General features: G+C 32.4%; 1 protein-coding gene across 2 annotated transcripts in view; it reads left to right on the plus strand.

Annotated features, from left to right (window-relative positions):
- TECRL (trans-2,3-enoyl-CoA reductase like) overlaps positions 1–23,535 on the plus strand; it is a 132,530-nt gene that overhangs the window by 86,936 nt on the left and 22,059 nt on the right. For both annotated transcript variants that reach the window (XM_057302093.2, XM_003815805.6), the window contains exons 5-8: positions 7,282–7,397; positions 11,987–12,092; positions 16,678–16,750; positions 21,899–21,942. In XM_057302093.2, coding sequence (XP_057158076.1) covers positions 7,282–7,397; positions 11,987–12,092; positions 16,678–16,750; positions 21,899–21,942 — 339 coding nt within the window. The remainder of the gene's footprint in view (positions 1–7,281; positions 7,398–11,986; positions 12,093–16,677; positions 16,751–21,898; positions 21,943–23,535) is intronic.

Here is a 23,535-nt window from a genome sequence, read left to right on the forward strand (position 1 = left end):
CAAAAATTACTGTCTATGGGACTATTGGGCTGGTTTCATCTGCTCCACCTATGCTTTGTTATTTACATGGTATCTCCTTACCTTTTCCTTCTAGTAATCTAGGAACATCACAGATTCTTTTGACACTGGAGAGAAGAGTATAGAATATCCAGTTAAAAAGGAGATTCTCAGGCAGAGAAACAAACTTTTGGCAACTGACCATGAAAAAGTAAACTTCCTTCAGCCTGTGAAAATATTCTTTTGGCTCTTTTTGGAGGAAAATAGCAGGTGTTAAAATCATGGTATTTGAAAATGGCATTAGACGAATGAGGACTACATTGAAAAGACATAGAGGGTTAAGAGGCAGTGAAAATACTTGGTACTAGTGCACAGTATTGAAACACTCATGGGTAATAGAATAAATCAATGGAATAGCTTCAACAGCAAGAGGAAATGTTAATATGATATTTAGTAACAGAGGCAGTGAAAGAATTAATAAACAGTTTTGATATACAAAGAATAGTGAGCTCCTTTTCTTTCAATTACATTAAACTTCTGTTATTTGTATTATTTAAACTATGAAAGGTTTTCTTTGCAGTTACATTCCACTCCATATTTGTGATTACTTTTAATATTTTTCTATTCAAAATGACTTTTCTTTTTGCCACAATTAACAATCAACATTACCATTCATAGTGATTTGAGATGTTTCTTTACAATTAAACAACCAATTTTTGTAAGTTTTACAAAGGTATGATAATTTATACATTAATATTTAATTGTTAATTTTAATCTAACACAAATTTAATTTTAAATTTATTAATTAAAATATTGCTACATCTGTGAATATTTTCTAACAGTCTTTCTTTTTAAGATATATTTCCCATGTAATTAATTAGTTCTATTTTATGTTTTCATTAAGAAAATATTTTCTGTGTGAAAAACTTTAAGAAATTAGTAGTATATATGCCCACAAAGGTGAGAAAAGAAGCTGCCAATGTTCTATGGTCGTGTTTGCAGTACAGTAAGGAGCTCAATAAATATTTTTTGAACAAACAAATAAATGAATATCAAATAAAAAATAGTTGATTTATTTTCCAAAGTATATTGAGCTTTTGAGTACTAACTTGTACCACTAAAGATTGAGTTTAGAATCTTATGAATTCTTATGAAGCACATTTTAATGTTTAGAAAACAACCTATAGAAGATGCATGCATTTGCAAATAAAGTTTTAATACTGTACTTAAATGTGATGTCTACAGACCTTTGCTTAAAGAGATTTTAGAAAAGAGTGTTTGGTCTTCAAAGGTTAAAATATTCACAGGGTCTTTGTCCACATTTACAACGAAAAGGGAACTCTGTTTACAGAAATTGTGTCAGGGTGAGCAGCATTAAACCATTAAATCATTAGAAATTTCAGCTTCATCACTTGGATAAGCACTGAGAAGAAAACACACTATAGTGGAATTATTTGACAATTGTACTAGAAAATTATAGCTTGTTTGAGAGGAAAATCATCTATGTGACAAAGAGAACTCTGCAAATAGGCTGGATATTTTTACATCAACCCCATGGATCACACATCTTTTTGCTCCAAATGAGTCAGTTCTATTAAATGCTAAAAATATACACATTACATTGCAATTACACCCATTTCATATCAACTAAATTATGCAACAAAAGTAATGTTTTACCACATATGACATTCTTGTTCTTTGAAAAATATGAACATTTGTTCCTATAATAAATATAATAGGGAAATAATCTAATTTAGCAAGGTTAAAATTAAGATTTTAATATTTTTCTCCAACTAACAGTGTGTTACAAAATATTGAGTAAAATCTTGCCTCATTTAACTTACTAAAAACTTAGGATAAAAGATTAATATGAAAATAAATATAACAATTCTCATTATATGAACACTGTTAATTAATTAAAGTTATGCAGTTTTCACCATTTTTGTATTAATTCATGTATGTATGAGTTAATGTGTGATTCTATACAATTTATCCCTTGTATAAGTTCATGTATCTAACACCAATGTCAAGATAGAGAATTGCTTCATCCTTAAGAAGGAACTTCTTCCTTTTATGTTCGCATACTTACATACACTTTTTCCTATCCTGGAGTAACCACTGATGTGTTTTTCATCTCCCTATATTTGTCATGTGGAAAATGCTCTATAAAAGGATTCTAACAATATTTTGAGATTGATGTTAATTTTTCTGTAAGCATAGTGTCCTTGAAATCCATCCTGATTTTTGTTTGTATCAGTAATTGGTTCCTTTACATTGGTGAGTAGTATTCAGTTATATGGATGTAATGGACTTTGTTTAACCATTTACTCTTTGAATTACATTTGGGTGGTTTTTAGTATTTTGCTATTAAGAAATAAAGCTGCAATGAATATTAGGGGTATTTGTATGAACTTTTTAAAAAATTTATCTGGGATACAGTGTTGAGTCTTGAGAATTCTTTATGTAATGTAGATACGAGTCTTTGTATATGTGGTTTGGAAATATTTTCTCTGCTTCTTTAACTTGTCTTTTCATCATCTTAGCAGAAATTTTCACTGAAAGAATTGTTATCAATTTTAATGCAATCTAATTTATCGAGGTTTTCTTTTAAAGATTATGCTTTTACTTTCATATATAAGAATCCTTCAACTTAGTTCTAGGCCCTGGAGTTCTCTCCTGCGTTTTCTTATGAGTTTAGTAGTTTTATGTTTTACACTGTAATGATAGCCTATTTTTATTGTAAATTCCACATTTTTAATCTCTAAATCTAATTTTCTTCAATTTTTCTCACGTGTTCTATAACCCTTATTTATCTTTTTTTCTTACCTTATTTTGAACTAATTGTCATGCTGTCTTTTCTATTACCTTTGTGTTATTTTGGTATTTATATCTTCTATTTTACTAATTCTAGGGGTTACCAAAGAGATTACAGAGTGAACCCTTGAGATATTAAATGCTAATATACATTTTTACATTTGATTTTACTAAGGTAAAAATACTTCATAAATATTGAATATGACATTGAATGACTTTATATTTGAGCTCCTCCTGACTCATTTTCATGGTTTTGGTATAATATAATTTTCCATATATCTTAAATCCAAATACATTACTAAAATTTTATCTAACAAATACCTTATCCTTTAGACTTAACCTTTTTGCTGCGATTTAGTTATTTCTTCTAATGCCGAACTTACATCTGTCTCCTTCTCCCTGAAGAACATCTTTAGTGTTTTATTGTAGTTCTGTCATTGATGAATTATCTCCATTCTTGTTTACCTTAACATGTCCTTATTAACTTTTATTGTTAAAGAATATTTTTACATAAAAATAAGTTTATGTTGGCAGTTCTCTTTTCTTGACTTCACAATATTTTATTTTTTTAATTTCTGAATTCCATTGTTTCTGTTGAAAAGTCAGCTTTACTCCTTTGAAAGTAACGTGTCTTTTCTAAACAATTCTTGTTTGGTTTTGTTATCGGTAATTTGACTATGATATGCACAATTATTATCATATTTTTATTTACCTTGCTTTAGTTTTATCTGAGTTGGTGGTTTCATGTGTTCATGCACGCACACCCACATGCATATAATTTGAAAAATTAGCTACCATTATCTATTCAACTATTTCTTGTCCATTATTCTCTTTAAATTCTTCTTTTAAATTTTACATTACATTTCAATATTTTTCTTTTCAAAGTTTTTACATATCTGAAAATCTCAACCTTATCTTTCATTTAACACATAAGAGATAGTTTTTGTTAAAGTTTGTGTCTGATATTCCTGTCATGTGCATCTTCAGTTTTTTTATTTTTATTTTTGCTATTTCTCTTGGTTTTGCTCACAGTCTGTTTGGTCTTTGTATACCTGCATATTTCTAAGTACAGAAAATGTATGTGAAAAATTTTAATGATAGCTGAGACCTACGGTGATTTTTATCTTCTTTCAAATATAAGTTACCATCTTCTAAATGAATGAATTGTATTATTGGATCCAAGTCATCTTGATCAAATCAATGACTGAAATGATTTTAGGTTGAGCTTTAGAATCTGTGGAGACAGTTTTATGAGTCCACCTTCATCCTTCAGAGATGATGAACAAGTATTTTTGTTTTTTCATTCCCAGGCCCCACCAAAAATCTGTTCTTATCGGGCTCATATGAGGCTTCTTATGCAAGGTTCAATCTCTTCTCTGGATCCCCCATTTCAAAATTCTTGACCTTCTAATTCCTCAATGACATTAAATCTCTGAAGGCTGAAAAGGCTTTTTTAAAATATTTTGATCAGTTTTTCTCACTAGACTCATTAGTATTCTGTGTTTGAATTATCTAGAATAGAAATTTCCATTATATGTTATTTATATGTCAAACTACAAAAAAAAACACAATCTTTATCTAGCAGGATACTAACTTCAACAGTATTCATTAAGTACAAAGTGATCTTACTGTATTACAAGTGATAAATGCTCCCAAAACTTTATGCAACACCCTTATCTTCAGGAGATTAAGGTTAAAACTACTTTATTTTGTTTTCAACAATTCTGAAATATACATTTTTTTAACTGCTGATAGCAATTTTAGAAAAAGAGATAGTAAATCCAACAATGCCCTAATAATGATAGCACTCATTTTTTTTTCAAGATAAAACGAAATGCATTAAGCACAGTTTAAGCACATGGGCTCTCACCAATTCACAGTTGCAGCCATGTTTCAATGTATTTTTTAAGCAGATTATTACCTTTTTCTTTCTTTCTTTTTTTTTTTTTTTTTTTTTTTTTTTTGGAGACGGCGTCTCGCTCTGTCTCCCAGGCTGGAGTGCAGTGGCATGATCTTGGCTCACTGCAAGCTCCGCCTCCCGGGTTCACGCCATTCTTCTGCCTCAGCCTCCCGAGTAGCTGGGATTCCAGGCACCTGCCACCACGCCTGGCTAATTTTTTATATTTTCAGTAGAGACGAGGTTTCACGGTGTTAGCCAAGATGGTCTCGATCTCCTGACCTTGTGATCCGCCCGCCTCGGCCTCCCAAAGTGCTGGGATTACAGGCGAGAGCCACCGCGCCCGTCCGATTATTACCTTTTTCAATTTGTACATATATCACGTTGAAGATTCCACTGAGGTTTCAAAGACTCTCAATTTCCTTGCTTGCCTAGTACAAATAATGAATTTTGTATTCAAAACAGAAGATTAGTTTAATACAGTTAACTTTTTGAAAGAGGAAATATAAATACTATTTGATAATAGAAATAAATTGAAATTTCAATATAGTGTTTGTCTTCAAAATAAGAAAAAGGTGTATCTGCCTCTTTAGAATATAGTCTTCAGTATAATTCTGTATTACAGGGGAGTTTCTAGTCTGTAAGTTCTTGTGATGTACTTGGTTTGTATATGACTGCTTATCTGTTTACTTGATTGTATTTGGTTTTGATTTTGTTTTATTTCCCTTTAGTAGAAAAGACCAGTTCCATTTTCAGAAGACCGTATTAATATGTGTCTATCTAGCCCTCATTTTCTTCATCTTGAACTATTTTCTGATTACTTTCTAAGTTTAATAAATCGTCTTTTCCCCTTTCTTCTATTTGCACTGAAATAATTTTTTTAAATGCATTGTCCAAAAGTTACTTATCATTCTCTAGTGCTTTCAGGACATATTATTCATAACCCTCCATATTCTAGCAGAAAAATATTCTTTATAAAATATTAAGCCTTCTAAAACATATTTTATATACTAGTAGGCTCTCGAATTATTTTTGAGAGATGATTGAGATAAGATTATAGTTTAATTTCCTCTCATGCGAAGAAACTTCAGATCTGTGTTAGCATTTTTATTAAGTTAATAAAGAGTGACACTTGGTCCAAGTTAACTATTGTACACAACATTTTATACTCCTGATATATTCTTAGAGAATTTGCTCAAATTTGACTTCACTAGATCAATTGGTGTTGAAATAACTATTTTAAACATTTTATTGTACTAAAACAATTACCCTCTTCATTATTCCAGAGTTTTGGCATTCTATCATTACACATTCACAAGTGGCAAACATTTTCTTTATATCTGAATAATGGGGTATTTTGTAAGCCATAAATTACTACAGTCTCTCAAATGAGATTGATTTTTATAATGACTTGATCAGAAGTTGCATTGTTTTTACTTCTCACACACAAATCTTTCTTGGTACATGAGAAAATATATATATATTTCTAAAAGGCAGAATTATAACTGAAGAAACCTCCATATGTAAATTACTATTTATGTATTTGTGTGTAATTATGTATGTATATAAAACTTTTAATTGCACACATATATGTATATGAATATATATGAAACCATGCATATGTATTATTCATTCTAACAATCTTCTCAACAGAGCTGTGAACATGATTTCTAACCAATGTGGACAGCTAACTGCATTTTTGAGCAAAACATGCAGATTCAAATTTTTCTTAAAAAAATGGTAGCAGATGAAGACGAAATAGTTAATGGCAGTCAAATTTATTATTGTTAAGTTGTATTTTTTTTCTCTTTGAAAACTCCAAAGTAAATTACTTTCCCTTATCTGTCTAAATACTTCAGAGGAAATTTAACATGATTTTAGCACTAAAAAATCAAACAGTTACCAAATTTAGACCAGTTAGCCAATTAATCTTTTGCAATCACTTGGTCTTTTTTCAATTACCTTTCCAAATATTGTTAGTGTCTCTCTATAGCTCAAATATGGTTACCCCCACTCAGCTCAAGCACTCAAAAGTTAATTCTTTTAACCATACAACCAGACTCATTAGAATTAAAATACAAAATTTCTAATAGAGAAAACTGAATTGTTTCCATTTGAATTAGAGTCAAATCAATGGATTCAAGCTGACAGGCCCATGGAGGGTAGGGTAGGGAAGAAAAGAAAAAGAAAAAAGATACTCTAGCTCATTCAATTTATTGACAGGGACAGTTTATACAGAAGATTAAGTGTGTATTGGACTGGGCAAATACACAGAAAAATATATTAATAATCGTTTGTTTATTAAAATAAAATCTCCTTTTTTACTATATATGAAGAAAGAAACCAGTTTATTAGGTTCAATTTTTATTTTTATTCCAAATTAACTGTACATATATTAGGCTTTCTCCCCCTGGTTCTTCCAAGGAAGTCATTATTTGCAATATCACTTAATCTAGTTACAAAATAATCTACCTGTTTCACCAGTTTATGCAGTAGGCTAATACTCATAGACACAAAAGAACCTTAAAAACATCTATTTTTATCGTTTAATCTAAACCATGTTTTATTTTCAGGTGTTTTTGGCTGAATATACAGGACCTCTGCTAATATACCTCCTCTTTTATTTGAGGATCCCATGTATATATGATGGAAAAGAGAGTGCTAGAAGATTACGCCACCCAGTGGTACAGTAAGTGATACACACACACACACACACACACACACACACACACACACACACACACACACACCATACACGTTAAGGAGGGGATGAACTAGTAAGCAGGTAAAATATTAATAAAGGTTGTTACTAAACGCGATTGAAGTGGATATCATTTTATGGAAATGTATTTTAGATAACCACACATAGTGTATGTACACCAGCTTCCAAATTTGTAAACTAAGAACTATTAGGTATACCTTAAAATAGAGGTAATTTAACAATGATCACAGCTGTCAAGAGCAACTGCGAAATTCAGAAACGTAGTCAAAAGAAGTTTACAATTACAAAATTGAAAGACCATGTATAGGATATAAAATACAAATGCTTCCCTAAAAATGTATTTATTTATTTGGCAATGTTACATAGGAAAGAAATAATGACCTAAGTAATGAACAGGAAGAAAAAAGTTTACAAGTTACTTTTTATTTATTTTTATTTTTATTTTATTTTATTATTGGTATTATTTTTTGAGACAGAGTTTCGCTCTGTCACCCAGGCTGGAGTGCAGTGGCCTGATCTCGGCTCACTGCAAGCTCTGCCTCCCGGGTTCAACTATTCTCCTGCCTCAGGCTCCCGAGTAGCTGGGACTACAGGTGCTTGCCACAATGCTCAGCTAATTTTTTTTTTTTTTTTTTTTTTGTATTTTTAGTGGAGACGGGATTTCACCGTGTTAGCCAGGGTGGTCTCGATCTCCTGACCTCGTGATCCGCCCGCCTCGGCTTCCTAAAGTGCTGGGATTACAGGCATGAGCCACCACGCCCGGCCACAAGTTATTTTTTATAAGTCAAAATCCAAAATTAAATACCATTTTGAAGTATGACAAAAAAAGAGTAAGGCAGCCGGGCGTGGTGGCTCACGCCTGCAATCCCAGCACTTTGGGAGGCCAAGGCGGGTGGATCACAAGGTCAGGAGATCGAGACCATCCTGGCTAACACGGTGAAACCCCGTCTCTACTAAAAATACAAAAAATTAGCCAGGCGAGGTGGCGGGCGCCTGTAGTCCCAGCTACTCGGGAGGCTGAGACAGGAGAATGGTGTGAACCCGGGAGGTGGAGCTTGCAGTGAGCTGAGATCGCACCACTGCACTCCAGCCTGGGGGACAGAGAAAGACTCCGTCTCAAAAAAAAAAAAAAAAAAAAAAAAAAAAAAAAAAAAAAGGAGTAAGGCAATAAACAAAGTATTCTATATAATTGTGGTGTTTAGCATATTGTGAAAATAATCTTTCTCTCTCTGTCTCTCTGTAAGAAATATATGCCAAATTAAATTGAAAGAGAATATTTATTCAGGATGCTATAGTGGGATCTGGGGAGGGAAATTTGTTGAAAAAAAAAAAAGACCTGAACAAATTTTATGCATTAAATAAACTTCAAGTGAATTAAGAAGCAAATTGTAAGTATTTAGGTCATATGGATACTAAAAGATAAAGAACTAATTTCATCCTAACTTTCTTACCTCGAATCAAGTTTTGCCTACCTTTAATTACAGTACTCCAGTCACACTGACCTCCTTTCTTGTCCTGATTAGCTACTGTGTTAGTTCGTTCTCATGTTACTATGAAGAAATACCCAAGACTGAGTAATTTATAAAGAAAAAAGATTTAATTGACTCACAGTTCCGCAAGGCTGGGGAGGCCTCAAGAAACTTACAATTATGGCGGAAGGTACTTCTTCACATTTTCGTAAGTGAAAGGAATGACCAATTATTTTTAAAAGCGGCTGGGATAAAGAGATTGGAAGGAGAATCTAAAAGCATTCTTTTTTTTAGGCTAAATATGTAACATATACCAGATACGTAGCAAAGCATGAAAAAAGAAGTTTTCTTTAGTGTCATTCTCAAAGGAATCGACTCATATTTACATTTTTTTTTTTTTTTTTTTTTTTTGAGAGAGGGTCTTGCTCTGTAGCCCAGGCTAGAGTGCGGTGGCTCAAATTATGGCTCACTGCAGCCTCACTCTTCAGGGCTCAAGCCATTTTACCACCTCAGCCCCCTAAGTAGCTGAGACTATAGGTGTACACACCATCACAACCAGCTAATGCTTAAAAAAAAATTTAGAGATGAAGTCTCATTATGTTGCCTAGGCTGTTCTTGAACTCCTCGGCTCAAGGGATCCTCCTGCCTCAGTCTCTCAAAGTGCCTGGATTATAGGCATGCATCACTGCACCAGCCTTACTATTCTTAAACCGAAATACAGCATGTTTGGTATCTAGATTTAGAAAATAATCACAGGGCTTCTCTCACCTAATTTTCAGGATGATGTTGTTTTAAGATGAATTCTTAAATTCCACAGCCAATTGAAACACATTAAAATGTTGTCTCCAAAATTGCTTTGAATCATATTATAATGTCAAAAGAAATTTCTGCTAAGTTCATGTAGAAGGCAGATTTCTATATGTGACCCAACCACCACAAAGTTCTTCAGATCACTTAGAAACCTCCGCACATGGGGACTAAAGGCACATCTCCCATAGGAACTGTATCTGCATCAAGTATCTTATGAACCTCTTACCTGAACATTTCCTTATCTTCTTCAACAGAAACCAGAAACCTGGTGTAGCGCCATGCCTCCCTTGCTATTTGTAAAGTTGAAGCTGTGCTTTTCTGTGCTGTGCCTTCATAACCTGAACCTTACTTGATTTAAAATAAATAAGATTTTATCAATAATTTGGTTGGGAAAAAGAATTGGATTCATGCCTATTTATGGTTTTACAGTTAATTTAGCAATCCACAAAAAATAATCAGTGTTTGGAAGTTAAACATAATTAAGTAGAATAATAATATTTTGAAATAAAATCAGACTTGGTGAGTTAGCAGTGATGTGCATGATGGCATATATATAAACTAAGTCTCTAGCTGTATCTATCGAGGTTTCTATGCTCTCACGGTGTAATATAAAATAAGTGAATGTACTAATTTAGAGAAATCATAGCTTGAACCAAAATTTCTCACTTAGGGCTCTGCTACATTGCTGCTTTATTATAAAACAAAAAATTTTTATTAGTCAAGGGTTTTTGTAACTACTTCTACAAAAGAACAATAAAATGAGGAGAGATACCAATTTCCTTAACTACCCTGTGTGCTCACAAGGCAGCTTCTTGTATCTGGACTTCTGCTTTTGTTTGTCTGACTTTCTAGAGAGCTCTTCCCCCAGATATTCATGATGCTTGCTCTCTCACCTTTTTCAGAATTTGTCTGCCATTATACTTATAGGTATCTGCACCACATAATACATTTATGTTACATAATAGGTTCACAGTTTTGTTTTTACGAATTAATGAATGATAAATTTGCTGCTGACTTAACCAGGTTAGTGTTTATTTAATTATTTGTTTTTCCTAAAGTCACCCTACTCATACCAGAAATCATTTCCACTAAAATCAACTCCCAAACGTATAAATAAACTCAATGTCTAATTTTATTATTATATAGAGTAAATGATATGCTGATTTTTATGTTCAACCTTTACTGGTTAAAGTATGTCATCAGTTGGATGTGGTGTCTCATGCCTGTAATCCCAGCAGTTGGGGAACCCCAGTCAAGTTGATTATGTGAGCCCAGGAGTTTGAGACTAGCCTGGGCAACAAGGTTTAACCCATTTCTACAAAAAATACAAAAAAATTAGCCAGGCATGGCGGCATGGTCCTGTAGTCTAGTTACTCAGGAAGCTGAGGTGGGAGGATTGCTGGAGCCTGAGAGTTTAAGACTGAGAGATCATGCCACTGCACTGCAGCCTGGACAACAGAGCAAGATCCTGTCTCTAAAAACAAAAACAATGCACAAAAAGTAGGTCATCTTTGATCCGTATTGATTTTTTTAATAGCAACCAAAGTTTTTGAGATTTCACATTTTTATATGTAACAAAATAGGTACAAATCTTCATGAAAAATACATTGTTTATAGTATATCCAGAAAAATATACTGCTGTAAATCAATCACATTTTCGTTTACTTTTAAGATAGTAATTATATAAAAATGATAAGAAGAGGTGGTAACTTAGAGTACAGCAACACAAACAAACACACAAAGGTAGGAAAAAACAAACAAAACAAAAACAAAGCACAGAGCTACATTATTACTGCACAGAAAATGCAATTTAAATTTTCTCAATCTTAGTACTTGCTAAAGGACAACCAGACAATTAAAAAGTTATTCTGACTATTATAAAATGTCAAATACATTCCAACTAGGCTTTGGATATTTTTAAAACTTGTAAATTGTCTGTTTCAGTCGAAGTATTTCGATATGAACATATTTGCAATTATTATATTTATACCCACTCCTGGGACAGGTGTGAGCATAACAGTTTATGACTGGTATTATAAAATATTTCTAATGTCATCAGAAGTAAATTTATAGAGACTCTTATAACAGCTACTTTTGTTACTAAATTTAGAAAATTGTGAAAATAAAATATTAAAGCAAGTATTTGTGTTTTAGCTACCAGAAACAATGTTTCCTAATAGCTAGCATATTAAACTAAAAAAATTAAAATGTATCATGCATGAGGCAAGCCAGAACTTCAAAAGGATTTTCATGTTTATGTTTTATTTTTTTTTCCAGCTTGGCTTGCTTCTGTCATTGTATACACTACATCCGATACCTTTTGGAAACCTTATTTGTTCACAAAGTTTCTGCAGGACACACACCTTTGAAAAATTTGATAATGGTGAGGATGCTTTGTGTTTTTAATAATGATTGAGACATTTTATATGTTGGATCCTTTGCAAAATATTTAATCATTGTTTCCTTCTGAAACTTAGACTTTCATGTTTAATTGTATAAGCATACTTAAACATTCTTTTCCTAAAATGCCATTCTTTTTGCGTGATATATTTAATTTGAACTTAACCCTGTAGAAAGATTTGTCATTACCTCATATTACAAGACAAGCTAGATACTCCTAGGAATCTTTTAATTTTGGTAATACTAAGCATTGAATTCAGATTATTTGAGTGCCACTTGAAGAGAAGAATATCATATAAGAACGTTCCTACAAATATACATCTGTGTGGGATTAAAATGGTGATACTATATTCCATTATTATGGCAGTTGTCAATATGATGCTAGTGTGTTTGCTTTTCTAGAAATTGTGAACGCAACAGTTATGAACTATCAAATAACTACCAAAACATGAAAAAATATATAAAATATTGACATGGAAAATTACATTAGACAACATGTTGAAACTCAATTTTCAATTTAAGCTAAATTTTGTTTTTCAATTTAAAGTCTATTTTCAAAAAAAGGTTTGTCTGTAAAAAAAGTGTCCTGTTTTTTGTCAAATATCTGCTTTGTAATATCGCAACAGAACAGCCATTCTATTGCTGTCATTGCAGTGAAGCAGTAAACTGAAATTCTGAGACCTCAGAAGTCATTTAGGACTGCTTTTTTAATAGAAGATATTACAATTAATCAAATCAGCTCAAGATCACCATTATAGACTACAACTCCTAAATCCGAGCCATTTCCATTCCAGTCAATCAACATGTGTTACTACCAATTATCAAATAATTTATTTTTTAAATTCACTAATTGTTGGAAAAATATTAGTGTATCTTATGCAATTGATAATTTATGTTTTATTTTTAGTAATTCATTTATATTTACTACTTACAAAATAATTCTCAGCAAATTTTTCTAAAATATTCTGTTAACTTGACATATATCACAAATATCCATTAATATTAGTACAAGTGGAGCAAAGAAATGCATTTTCTCAGTGATATCAAAATAGTATTTGTAAAATGCTTCTGTTACCATCTCCTTATGCCTTAGTTTAGTGAAGTCTGAGTTCTTGTCTCACAACCAAAAAGAATTAAGACACATGGCCACCAGACAGTGATTAGGGCAGAGTAGGATTTATTAAACAACATAAAAGCTCTCAGCAGCTAGAGGGTACCTGAAGAAGGTTGCCAGAAATGGGGATAAATTCTGGGCCTTTTATGTGGGAAAGACAAGGAAGTCTTCTGTGGCTTACACCCTAAGGGGAGGGGTAGAGATCCCCCTGGGGTTGTTGCATTGGCACATGCCTTGGGTTGGCCATAGATACTCCATCTTGGCTATTACTCATGAGTGCCTAACGAAAACCTGTGGAGGGGAGAAGGTTAAGCCACAATGCTAATGGCACTATGAGTTCAGGATCAGGATCAATTTAGTATGCATCTCAGTTCTTGTCTGTACCTGCGCAGGTGGCTGGAGAGTTTCTTCTGAGTAAGCATCTTGGTATAAGAGGAAATTCTTAACCACATTTCCTTCTGCCAGCTACATAATGGGTGGTTCAGGTGTGTTCTTGTAGGCATTGTCCCTCTTGCAAGACCTTCCATCTCTATCTGCCTAATCAGCCCCTACCTACCTCCTCTCTCATTCCCCACTCTGGAGTGTTAACCCTAACTGCCATTAGGAGGAACGGGGAGATAACTGCTCTGGCTTTTTCAGGCTGTGAGAGGGTGTTGTTCCAGAAAGGCAGAGGGATTCTCATGTGGTCCTAATTCTAGTACTTCGTAAGTCCTCCAGTATGCATATTTGAAAGTGTTTTCTCCTCCATTCTCCCATATTATCATTAGAAGCCTATTTAGGTCATTCAACGGTACTGCTGTCTTTCCAACTGGATAAGGCCTTCCCCTGTCTCTGGTATTATGTGAGATATGAAGCTCATATCCAAATTTCTTTACTGCTTGCAATGCTGCTTGTTTCTCAGCAGTGGTCAGAGTTTGATTTAAGAGTAACGTATCATCCTTTTAGAACAGTTTATATACATGGGTTAAATTCTGGAAGGCCTCTATAAAAGAGTGATGTTGGGGCTTGCCCAGAGTGAACATTAGGGTCTGAGGGTAAAAGGAGTCCCAGTGATCCAGGTTGTTCTTAAGGGGAGTGCAGGCTGAAGACGGATTGTTACACATATGGAAAGAGAGGGGAGAAAAGGCATCCTTTGGTCTGTCTTCCACTTTTAGGGTGAACTTGGATGGGGAGAGAGAGAGAAAAGGCATCTCCTTTCTCCTCTCCTCGTCCTTGTATCCTCTGGGTCCCAGTAACCTTTATAGGTGTCACCTGTGGATGCAAGTGTGACCTCCAACAACAGACCAGGAGGGCTGGAAGGTAGGAATAGTCACACTTACCTATGCTGCACCCCAGCTCTCCAGTGTTGACCACCTTTGGGGTCCCTCAGATCTATTTCTTCTTTTGAGCTTCATACCCAAAGCTTCCCACTTGAAACTTGGAAAATACCTTGAAGTAATTGAACTGGGACAAGAAACATTAATGAAGGGGGGGGGGTGTCCTTAAATCTTTAAAGAGCATCCCTTCACTGATAGGTAATGGACAGAGCCAGATCATAGCATTCAAGGAAATGAAAGTGACTGACCTCCAAAACTAGCCCCTTCTTCCTGCCCAGGGGTTGTTAAACTTGGAGGAAGAATAGGTGTCTTTGAAAATATAGGGGTTGGCTTGGCTAATTCTGTGTGCTAGTAACCAGGGAATTAGGGCTCCCCCAGACATAGGACCTATAGAGCTCTCCACAGAAACAAATCTTTGCCTTGTCAGGCACCTTGGCAAAGTTTGGAATGTTAGCCTGTAACTTTGTGTCCAAATTCTTTTCAGACAGAGGGTTGAAAGAGAGGAGTTTGGGGCTTGGTGAGCATCCCTCAAAATAAGCCTCCTAGGAGAAGAAAATTGATTTCTCACATAGTGCACACTTCAATGCTTGCTGAGAAGTGCTGACTTCTCTCATGGAAATAAGAAGCAGACTAGATGGAGAGGAGAATAGTCACCCAGGGAGAAATAGCCTCCTTTACAGTGCCAGTGGGTCTCCTTGACTGGAGAAAGGAAACTCTCTAAATCTTTATATATCCCTTGTTCTAAGAACAGGTAAAAGCAACATTGTTCTGGGTTACACTTCTGATGAGTAAGCAAGCTACTCAATTTTCCCAATAATATTATCTCTCCTGGTTGCAAAAACATACATAACATTGAATATAAAGAAGGGAGAGCAACGATGATAGTCTCAAAAGAAAGAAAATGTGATATAAAATACTGGAAATCTTTATCCAACATCCTAATGGGTTGTCAGGGACTGGAGCCAGTCCAAAGGCCTTTGCGTAACATCAAGATATAGCCTCAGCCAGATACCTTCAGTTGCCCCAGGATATCCTTCTAAGTCCCACACAACGGCTAGAGCTCCATGAAGGGAAACTGGTTTGGAACAGAATAAACATTCCCAACACCCACGGATGAAGAGGTTTTGACAAAGTCCTCATTGGTAAGCTTGTCTTTTGAGTCTTGTAGGAGCAACAGCCATGCTATTCACTCTTAACTGACTGACAGAGGCCCAGTGTTTTGTTTGGTTTCATATAATAAAGAGAGCCAAGAGCTCTTGGAAATGAAAGTAAAAGAAGTCTGCTCTTACTCACCCTCCCCATGATCCCGAGCAATCCCCCAAAATGTTGCAGTCTCCTTATTCCTTAGTTTAGTGAGGTCTGAGTTCTTGTCCCACGACCAAGAAGAATAAGGAACATGGACACCAGAGAGTGTGTAAGGCAGAGTAGCATTTATTAAGCAATAGAAATGCTCTCAGCAGCAACAAGGGACATGAAGAGGGTTGTAAGAAATGGGTCTGAGTCCTCAGTCTTTTATGTGGCAAAGACAAGGAAGTCTTTTGTGGGTTCTACCCTAAGGGGAGTGGTAAAATTCCCCTTGGGGGTTTTTCATCTGTGCATGCCTGGGTTTGGCTATAGCTACTCCATCTTGGTTATTACTCATGAGTGCCTAAGTGAAACCCATGGAGCAGGGAGGGTTAAAGCACAATGCTAATAGCATTATAATGTGGTCAGGATCGTTTTAGGACACCCTCGGTCCTTGTCTGTGCCTCTGCGGGTGGCTGGAATGTCCCTTTTGAGCAAATATCTTGCTATAACAAGAAATCCTTAACCATATTTTGTCCTGTTAACTCCATAACAGGGGCAGTGCAGGCACAGTCCCACAGGTGTTGGCCCTCTTCTGAGACCCTCCCTCTCTGCCTGCCTAACCAGCCCCTACCTGGCTCCTCTCTCACTATTACATTGGGCAAATAAATATTCCGTTTATTTAGCTTAGACAATTTGTACCATTTTACATATAAATGCTGCAGTGTCTAATATAAATGTATGTGGTGATTTCAAATTGTGACATCCATGTAATATAAATGTATGTCACAATTGAAATATATATTACATATTTTTCCTAACTTTTATTTTGTTTTGTTTTGTTTTGTTTGCAGAGTTGTGCCTTTTACTGGGGATTTACTTCTTGGATTGCCTACTACATTAATCATCCACTATATACACCACCATGTATGTAGGGTTTCTTCTTAACTAACCTTATACTAAAGGACCAACCTAAAAACTCTATTCTAAATGACATACATAAAGGAATAAGTAAAAAATGAAACAATTCATTTTAAATTGCTTTCATATCATATTTCTTTAAATGTTTATGTAGGCCTACAAGACCAATTTGACTCATCAAATATTTTTATTTATTTTGTTTCTACACGAACCACCAAAAATATCAGTAGGTTGTAAACCTCCAAAAAAACAGCTAATAAAATGAAAAAACAACAATTAAAGATAAAATTATTGTATATTATACAATCATATACTAATCAGCTATCAGATATTTTACAAGTAAATGATAAACATTTAATTATTCTTTTAAATATAATTCAACAAAAAATAGGGCCAATTTTTCTGTGACATATCAGTTTCTATTTACGATTTGATTTACTAATATATCATGGCTCTTGACTCAGATGAAACATTTGGTTGAATGTACACTGGATGAAACCTAATTCCTTGGTTCTTAATCTTCAAGGAAAAAGTTTGCCCTGATCAAGGAATTTCATTTCTTCCTTCAATGTGGACTTTTCTCTCTTCAGCTTTTACTGTAGCACATAAGGCACACAATGTAAAGCTCAATAATTAAATGATTTCTCATTTATTTGACAATTATTTTTGTGGGCTATTTCTGGTGTTTACAAAGTTTAAAATAAATGGTATATTCAAACTTTATTTTAAATTTTAGAAAATAACTTAAACTTCCTTTTATTTCTTGGCTGAAGTTGTAATATAGAGAATTGCAATGTGCAGGGTCTTTGCCAAAACCAACAAGTTCAGTCTGGGAAGTGAAGAGTCATTGATTTTAATGATTAAAACTTCAGCTGGTCTTAATACTAACAATTAACTATGAATATTGAAAGTGAAAATTTTCTGTATCTTCTGATTTTTCAAATATTTTATAAGATGTACTTATTACCTTTACAACGTTAGAACATAGAAGTATTGCTCCAGACTATGTTAATAAGATACACTTCTGAAAAATGCTTCATTTCCATATTGGTTACAAAATAATAATAGTAGTTAATTTTGTTAATATACGTAAAACATTTATTGAAAACTGACTATTTGTTAATAACTGTAAATATGCTATTTATTTTTAATTAAAAACATTATTTTATAGCTTTAATATTTCCCATTGAAGGCTAGAAAAATGATGCCATGAAAAGATAATTTCACTATGCTCAAGATCTTTAAATGCATAAGATATAAGTAGGACTCAAATTCTGTGAAAACATATTATAGCATTTTAATACTGATGACAAGTGGAAAATGAATATCTTGTCTAGGAAGTCCACACTTAACATGGTTGTAATATACATGAGATACAGCTGTTATGCTTTAGTTAAATCATGCTAAATAATAATGTGACTTCTAAAACAGTATATGATAGAATAAGCTGCTTTTTCCTTTAATAGAGAAAGCATAAATTAACTTTTATTAAGGCTTCCTATTAGGTACAATGCTAAATTGTTGGCACATTTTATCTCATTGAATCCTCATGAAAATTATACTGTTTGTATTCCCACTTTACAGATGAATATCTAAACTTTAGAAAATGTAGGCAGATTTTCCAAATTTACTCAGCAAATAACTGGAAAATAATCTATAGCATAGATACAGATAACAGTAAACTGTGCAAGAGGTTAGCCAATCCACAGCCAGCCAGTTACATAAATTCTGTATAGACATCATCATGGAGATCCCCTTCACAAAAATGAGCATATCACCTTTATCTTGAGTTTTGATCCAGGTAGTAGAGACTCCTATTTCTTAAACTGTTAGTTATATGGGCTTAGGATACCTAACACACATTGTTGACAAAAACAGGACCCAGAGACTCTCTCTAATTTGTTCCATGCTTATGCCATTTATTGTTTTTTTCTGTAAAATTTCACTCTTTTCTATATTTATGCTGCAAAAAAACTTCCCTTTCATTTCTTATCACTTTCTAAGTCTTTAATAGAATATTTTCCCATTTCAAAACTTTGATTATAATTAATAGATTTATTTTAATTTTAGAAATTGCTTATATATTGCATCATAAAAATTCAATTCTGTACTCACAAAGCACAAATAGCACGAACTACATTATCTTTAGGTGAGATAAAATAAACCTTAAAAGTACGATATAAGCACAAAAAAATTCTTAAAAACAAAATGAGGTGATATTTAAAAACACTTCCTAAATTATTTTAACAGTAAAATATATAATAATAATTAAAGAGCAATTATGACACGGTAACAAAAAAGAAAATAGTATATATTAAAGCTGTTTTCAGCAAAGCAGGTATAATCTTAATAAATAATCATATTTAAGGAAGATGAAATGAAACACTTCAATTAAACAAATCAGTAATTCTTTTAATTTTTGTTTTAATATAACTTACTTTGCCGCATTAAATCCATCTGCTTAAGATTACAAAACAGACAATTGATCCAATTTTTATATTGTTCCTCTTGAAAATTTTCATTAAATCATGCATGCTTACAACATAGTTTCCCTCATTTTATCCTCAAAATTAGAAAAAAAGTTATTGGACTTTTGGACTTTACCTGTTTAATCTTTAATCACATATTCTGTACTTTCACTTTATATAAGATATGCTCCTTCAACATACATAATTAAGTCTTTAATTCAGGATTTTTTTCTTACATTACTTCCATGATTATTATTTTCTCTGGTTTTCTGTTGTTGTTTTTTCATCATAGTTTACACTGCTGTTCTTTGCTCTCTATGCCAACTGGTATTTTTCCCACTTCTTTCAGAATTCTCTGTGGTAACAGTGTTTGACTTTTATCACAATTTTCACCACAATCTATTCTCATCAAATTTGGCTGCATAAAGTTAATAGCATCTGTATATTAATATACAAAAGCTAACTTAATTGAAAAACAGCATGTTGTATACATATTTCCAACACATATTCTACTAGAGAGTTTATTTTCCATACTTCTTGAATAATAGTTAAATACAACTAAATGAAATACATTATCAAAATTGTAAAACTGTCCAATGGCAGGAACATTTTAATATACCCAAATCAGAATGTATATGTTCAAAAATCTTAATATATAAATGTCTACTATCAACATAATCAAAGATTAATGGCCTATTAGGTTATTTTTACCTATCTAAATGTGAAACATTATACAGATTATAAAATATTATTAAATATTTTAATAAGTGTTATAATGACTAATGTAAATAGAAAGTTTTTTCTCTTTGCACTACCTATAACTTTGTTTTTTTGGAAATAAATATGAAAAATATTATTAGACTCTTCACTCGATACTTGTTTTTATCACATCATTATTCATTTTCATTTAAAAATAAGAATAAGGCATATGTTTACTGTACTCCGCCTAATGTGCTTTGAACCCTCTCTTCTCTATACTAATGTGTATTCATTTTTATAAATCAAAGCTTAATTGTGTACTCAGAAGAATCCTCCCTGATCCTCCCAGATTACAAAATATCCTTTTCAGTTATTTTATTAAATACTACATAGATCTGTATAGTAGCACTTATCAATTTTGCAAACTTCCGTTTGTTATCATGTGATTAGTACTTTTCCGGGTCAGACTATAAGTTCAATTAAGATTGACTTTGGCTTTGTGTGTACTTTCTCACAAGCGCAAAGTTCAGTGCCTGTCATGCTAATTCTTGATAACTATAGTTGAATGAGTAAAGTTACATTGAATAGTAGGTATAAATAAAAGAATTATGGCTGATACAGATGCATAGCAACCAATTGTGATTTGGCAAAAGCAGAATGTTTAATTATATGGCAAAATTGGTACAACATTAAGAGAAAAGTAAGTTACAAAATTGTTATATCAAATATTATAAAAATATACAACATATATGAATATGTCAAAGGGGAAAATAATAATATTCACTGGTTTTCTAAGGCTGATGAGATTTTAGTCCATTTTCTTTTCCCTTACTACTTTTCTCTATTTCCTAAATGTTCTCTGCTAATATTTTTTATTTTACTATTAGATATATAAACTTCATAAAAACAAGACTTCCAATTCATGTACATATGGTTTGTATATATATATTCTATGAATATATATCTATGCAAAATATTTATATAACTTTTAACTAAAATATGCTTTTAAATTTCTAGCTCAAGAAAACAAAATTTAGTAAAAGATTTATACATAAAGATGTTCAAAGCAGTATTATTTATCACACATAAAATTAAAGTGACCTTTTCAGCCATTCTATAATTAATGTTTTAAGAGCTAGCCATGTCTTGCATTATTATGAAGATTCAATTACCGTTATGACAATGAGTGTTTAATACTATTGAGCAATCTTTAAACATATTGTTAGGTGAAAAACGCACATTTTAAAATGAGGGATAATATTTTTATGTGTAGATGTAAATGTGTTTATTTAAATACAATTTACATGCTCACGTACATAAAACGAGAAGATAGGAATGCAACTGTTAATAAATATGATGATAGGTTTATCAAATAATTCTATTTTTATTATTATTGAATATTCCAACTTTTCTACAATGAGCAACCCTGCCTTTAGAACATTGCTTTAAATGGTGTTTTCTACATTACTCTTTATCTGCCCTTTGGAACTTAACCTACTTTTTTTATTTTAAGTTCAGGCAAGTAATACATCATATATTTGTTATAATAAAAATATAAAATACTTATAATTCTACCTGTTACAAAACATCAATGTAGAAAACAAATGACTATAATCAGCATTTTCCTTTTTATTGTTAAACATTAAAAATGAGGTTATTTTGTGGTGCCATTATATGCTTGGCCATACTTAAATGTGCTTTTAAAATGGGACAAATTCTAAATCTGCCTTCAAGGAGTTTAATAATACAAATTAATAATATATTCCATTTGTAATTTAAATATCATTATGTTAATAACAAAAGTACATGTGAAAAAAAAGTCAACACTTTAGATTGCAAAAGTATCATCCCAAAAGGTGAATTACATACTAGACATTTCTATTGATTATAGAATTTATACCCAATAAATACTGCCTGAATTATGTCTATATATTTGACAATCCAAACTATGAGTATCTGCATGACATATTCTTTTTCAACTCTCCAGCATTTGGAAACAGGCAAATCACAGTATCTGCTATCAATTTTCTGGTATGTATCATATATATATTTTGCTATTCATGCTCTAATTTTGGTATTATTAAGAAGAAAAACAGACTGTATCTGAAGATTTGTCATGTAGAAAATATGATATATATTTATATAATATACATAATGATATAAAATGAAGTAAATAATATAACTTTCTATAATCAAGTCTTTAGCTCTCTAAATTTTATAATCAAAATGTTGTAGTCATCTCTAAGGGTTGATTAGAATTATTTGAAATACAATAAATATTTGAAAAATTTATACTCACTGATGCTACTGTATGAACATTTACCAACCTATAAAGAGCAAAAATTTTTTTGCAAATCTTACAGACAAACACCCCAAAAACACTTTGGCATAATTGTTAATTTAACTAATTCAAGATGAACTCAGAGTTTGCCTTTTTAATAAAACCTGGCTCTTTCTAAACTGTTCTCATTCAATTTCTTTAGATTGTTATATGTAAATAAACATATATGTAGATAAAATTGTGTGGAAATCAATCTGGGTACACAAGACTCTTGATTATTTCTAAAATGCATTAATTATTTCATTTGACACTTTTTTTAAGTGCTTATAAGCTCTTTAACTCCTTGCTTTCATTTGTGTTCATGTTCTCCTTTCATCTCTGTCATTGATAAATTAGTTAACTCCTATGATTCATCTACAAGTTCATATTTCTTGCAAAGTTTGTGTTCAACAACTTATTTCTAACCATTTTAATACAGGTCATAAATCACCTGCCACACTTTGTAAGGAGCTCTCACATGACCCTCTCTTGCTTTCTCTCTCTCTACATATCTTTAGTTAAGAGTTTAGGTAAGAACGTCCTCCACTGTGTTGGCTTTGAAAAGGAGAGATCTTTTTTTTTGTCTTTTCAGCATATAGTTTGGCCTAGCAGGAACTCATTACTTGTTTGAATAAATGGCACAGATTATTTATGTATCTGGAATTTCTTCAACAATATGTTGAAAATATATCACAGCCTTGTAATTTTCCAATTGTGCATACTGTTCAAGGAGAGGAATTCTGTGATTCACGTGTTGTAACAGCGTTATTTAATGTTGTATACAGCGTACTACAACCCCTGTTGTATTAAGACTAATGTTCTGATATTAACTACTCAGTAAATCTGAGGGAAGAGAATAATAAATTCATGGATAAACAAAATAAAAACCACCTATTTGTTAGTAATTTCAGTATGTTTTAGATTAATATCTGATTATTATTCTACTTTTTCTCCTCCTTATGATGTTGTCCACTTTTTCAAAAAAATTGTGGGTTATAATTTTTTTCTGTGTAATTAAGACAACTCCCTTTTCATGTAATATTATTAATTTCTTCCCTTTTCTCAAATATAATATGGCTATGTATGTATTTATTCCTTCTTTTCAAATGTGTATGATAATACTATAAAATAAAACTTTAAATAAGTCATTTTTTATTTAAAAAATTATGTTCTTATAAATATGTTATAATATTTTTCATAAAATGTTAAGTGGCATAATTAGACATAAGCAAAATTCTAATAGCTTGTAATTATACTTTTTTCCCCAGAGACTGAAAAATTCTGCTTTCTTATAAAGCTACTGG

The sequence above is a fragment of the Pan paniscus genome, chromosome 3 (genome assembly GCF_029289425.2).
Source record: "Pan paniscus chromosome 3, NHGRI_mPanPan1-v2.0_pri, whole genome shotgun sequence".
NCBI lineage: Eukaryota > Metazoa > Chordata > Mammalia > Primates > Hominidae > Pan > Pan paniscus.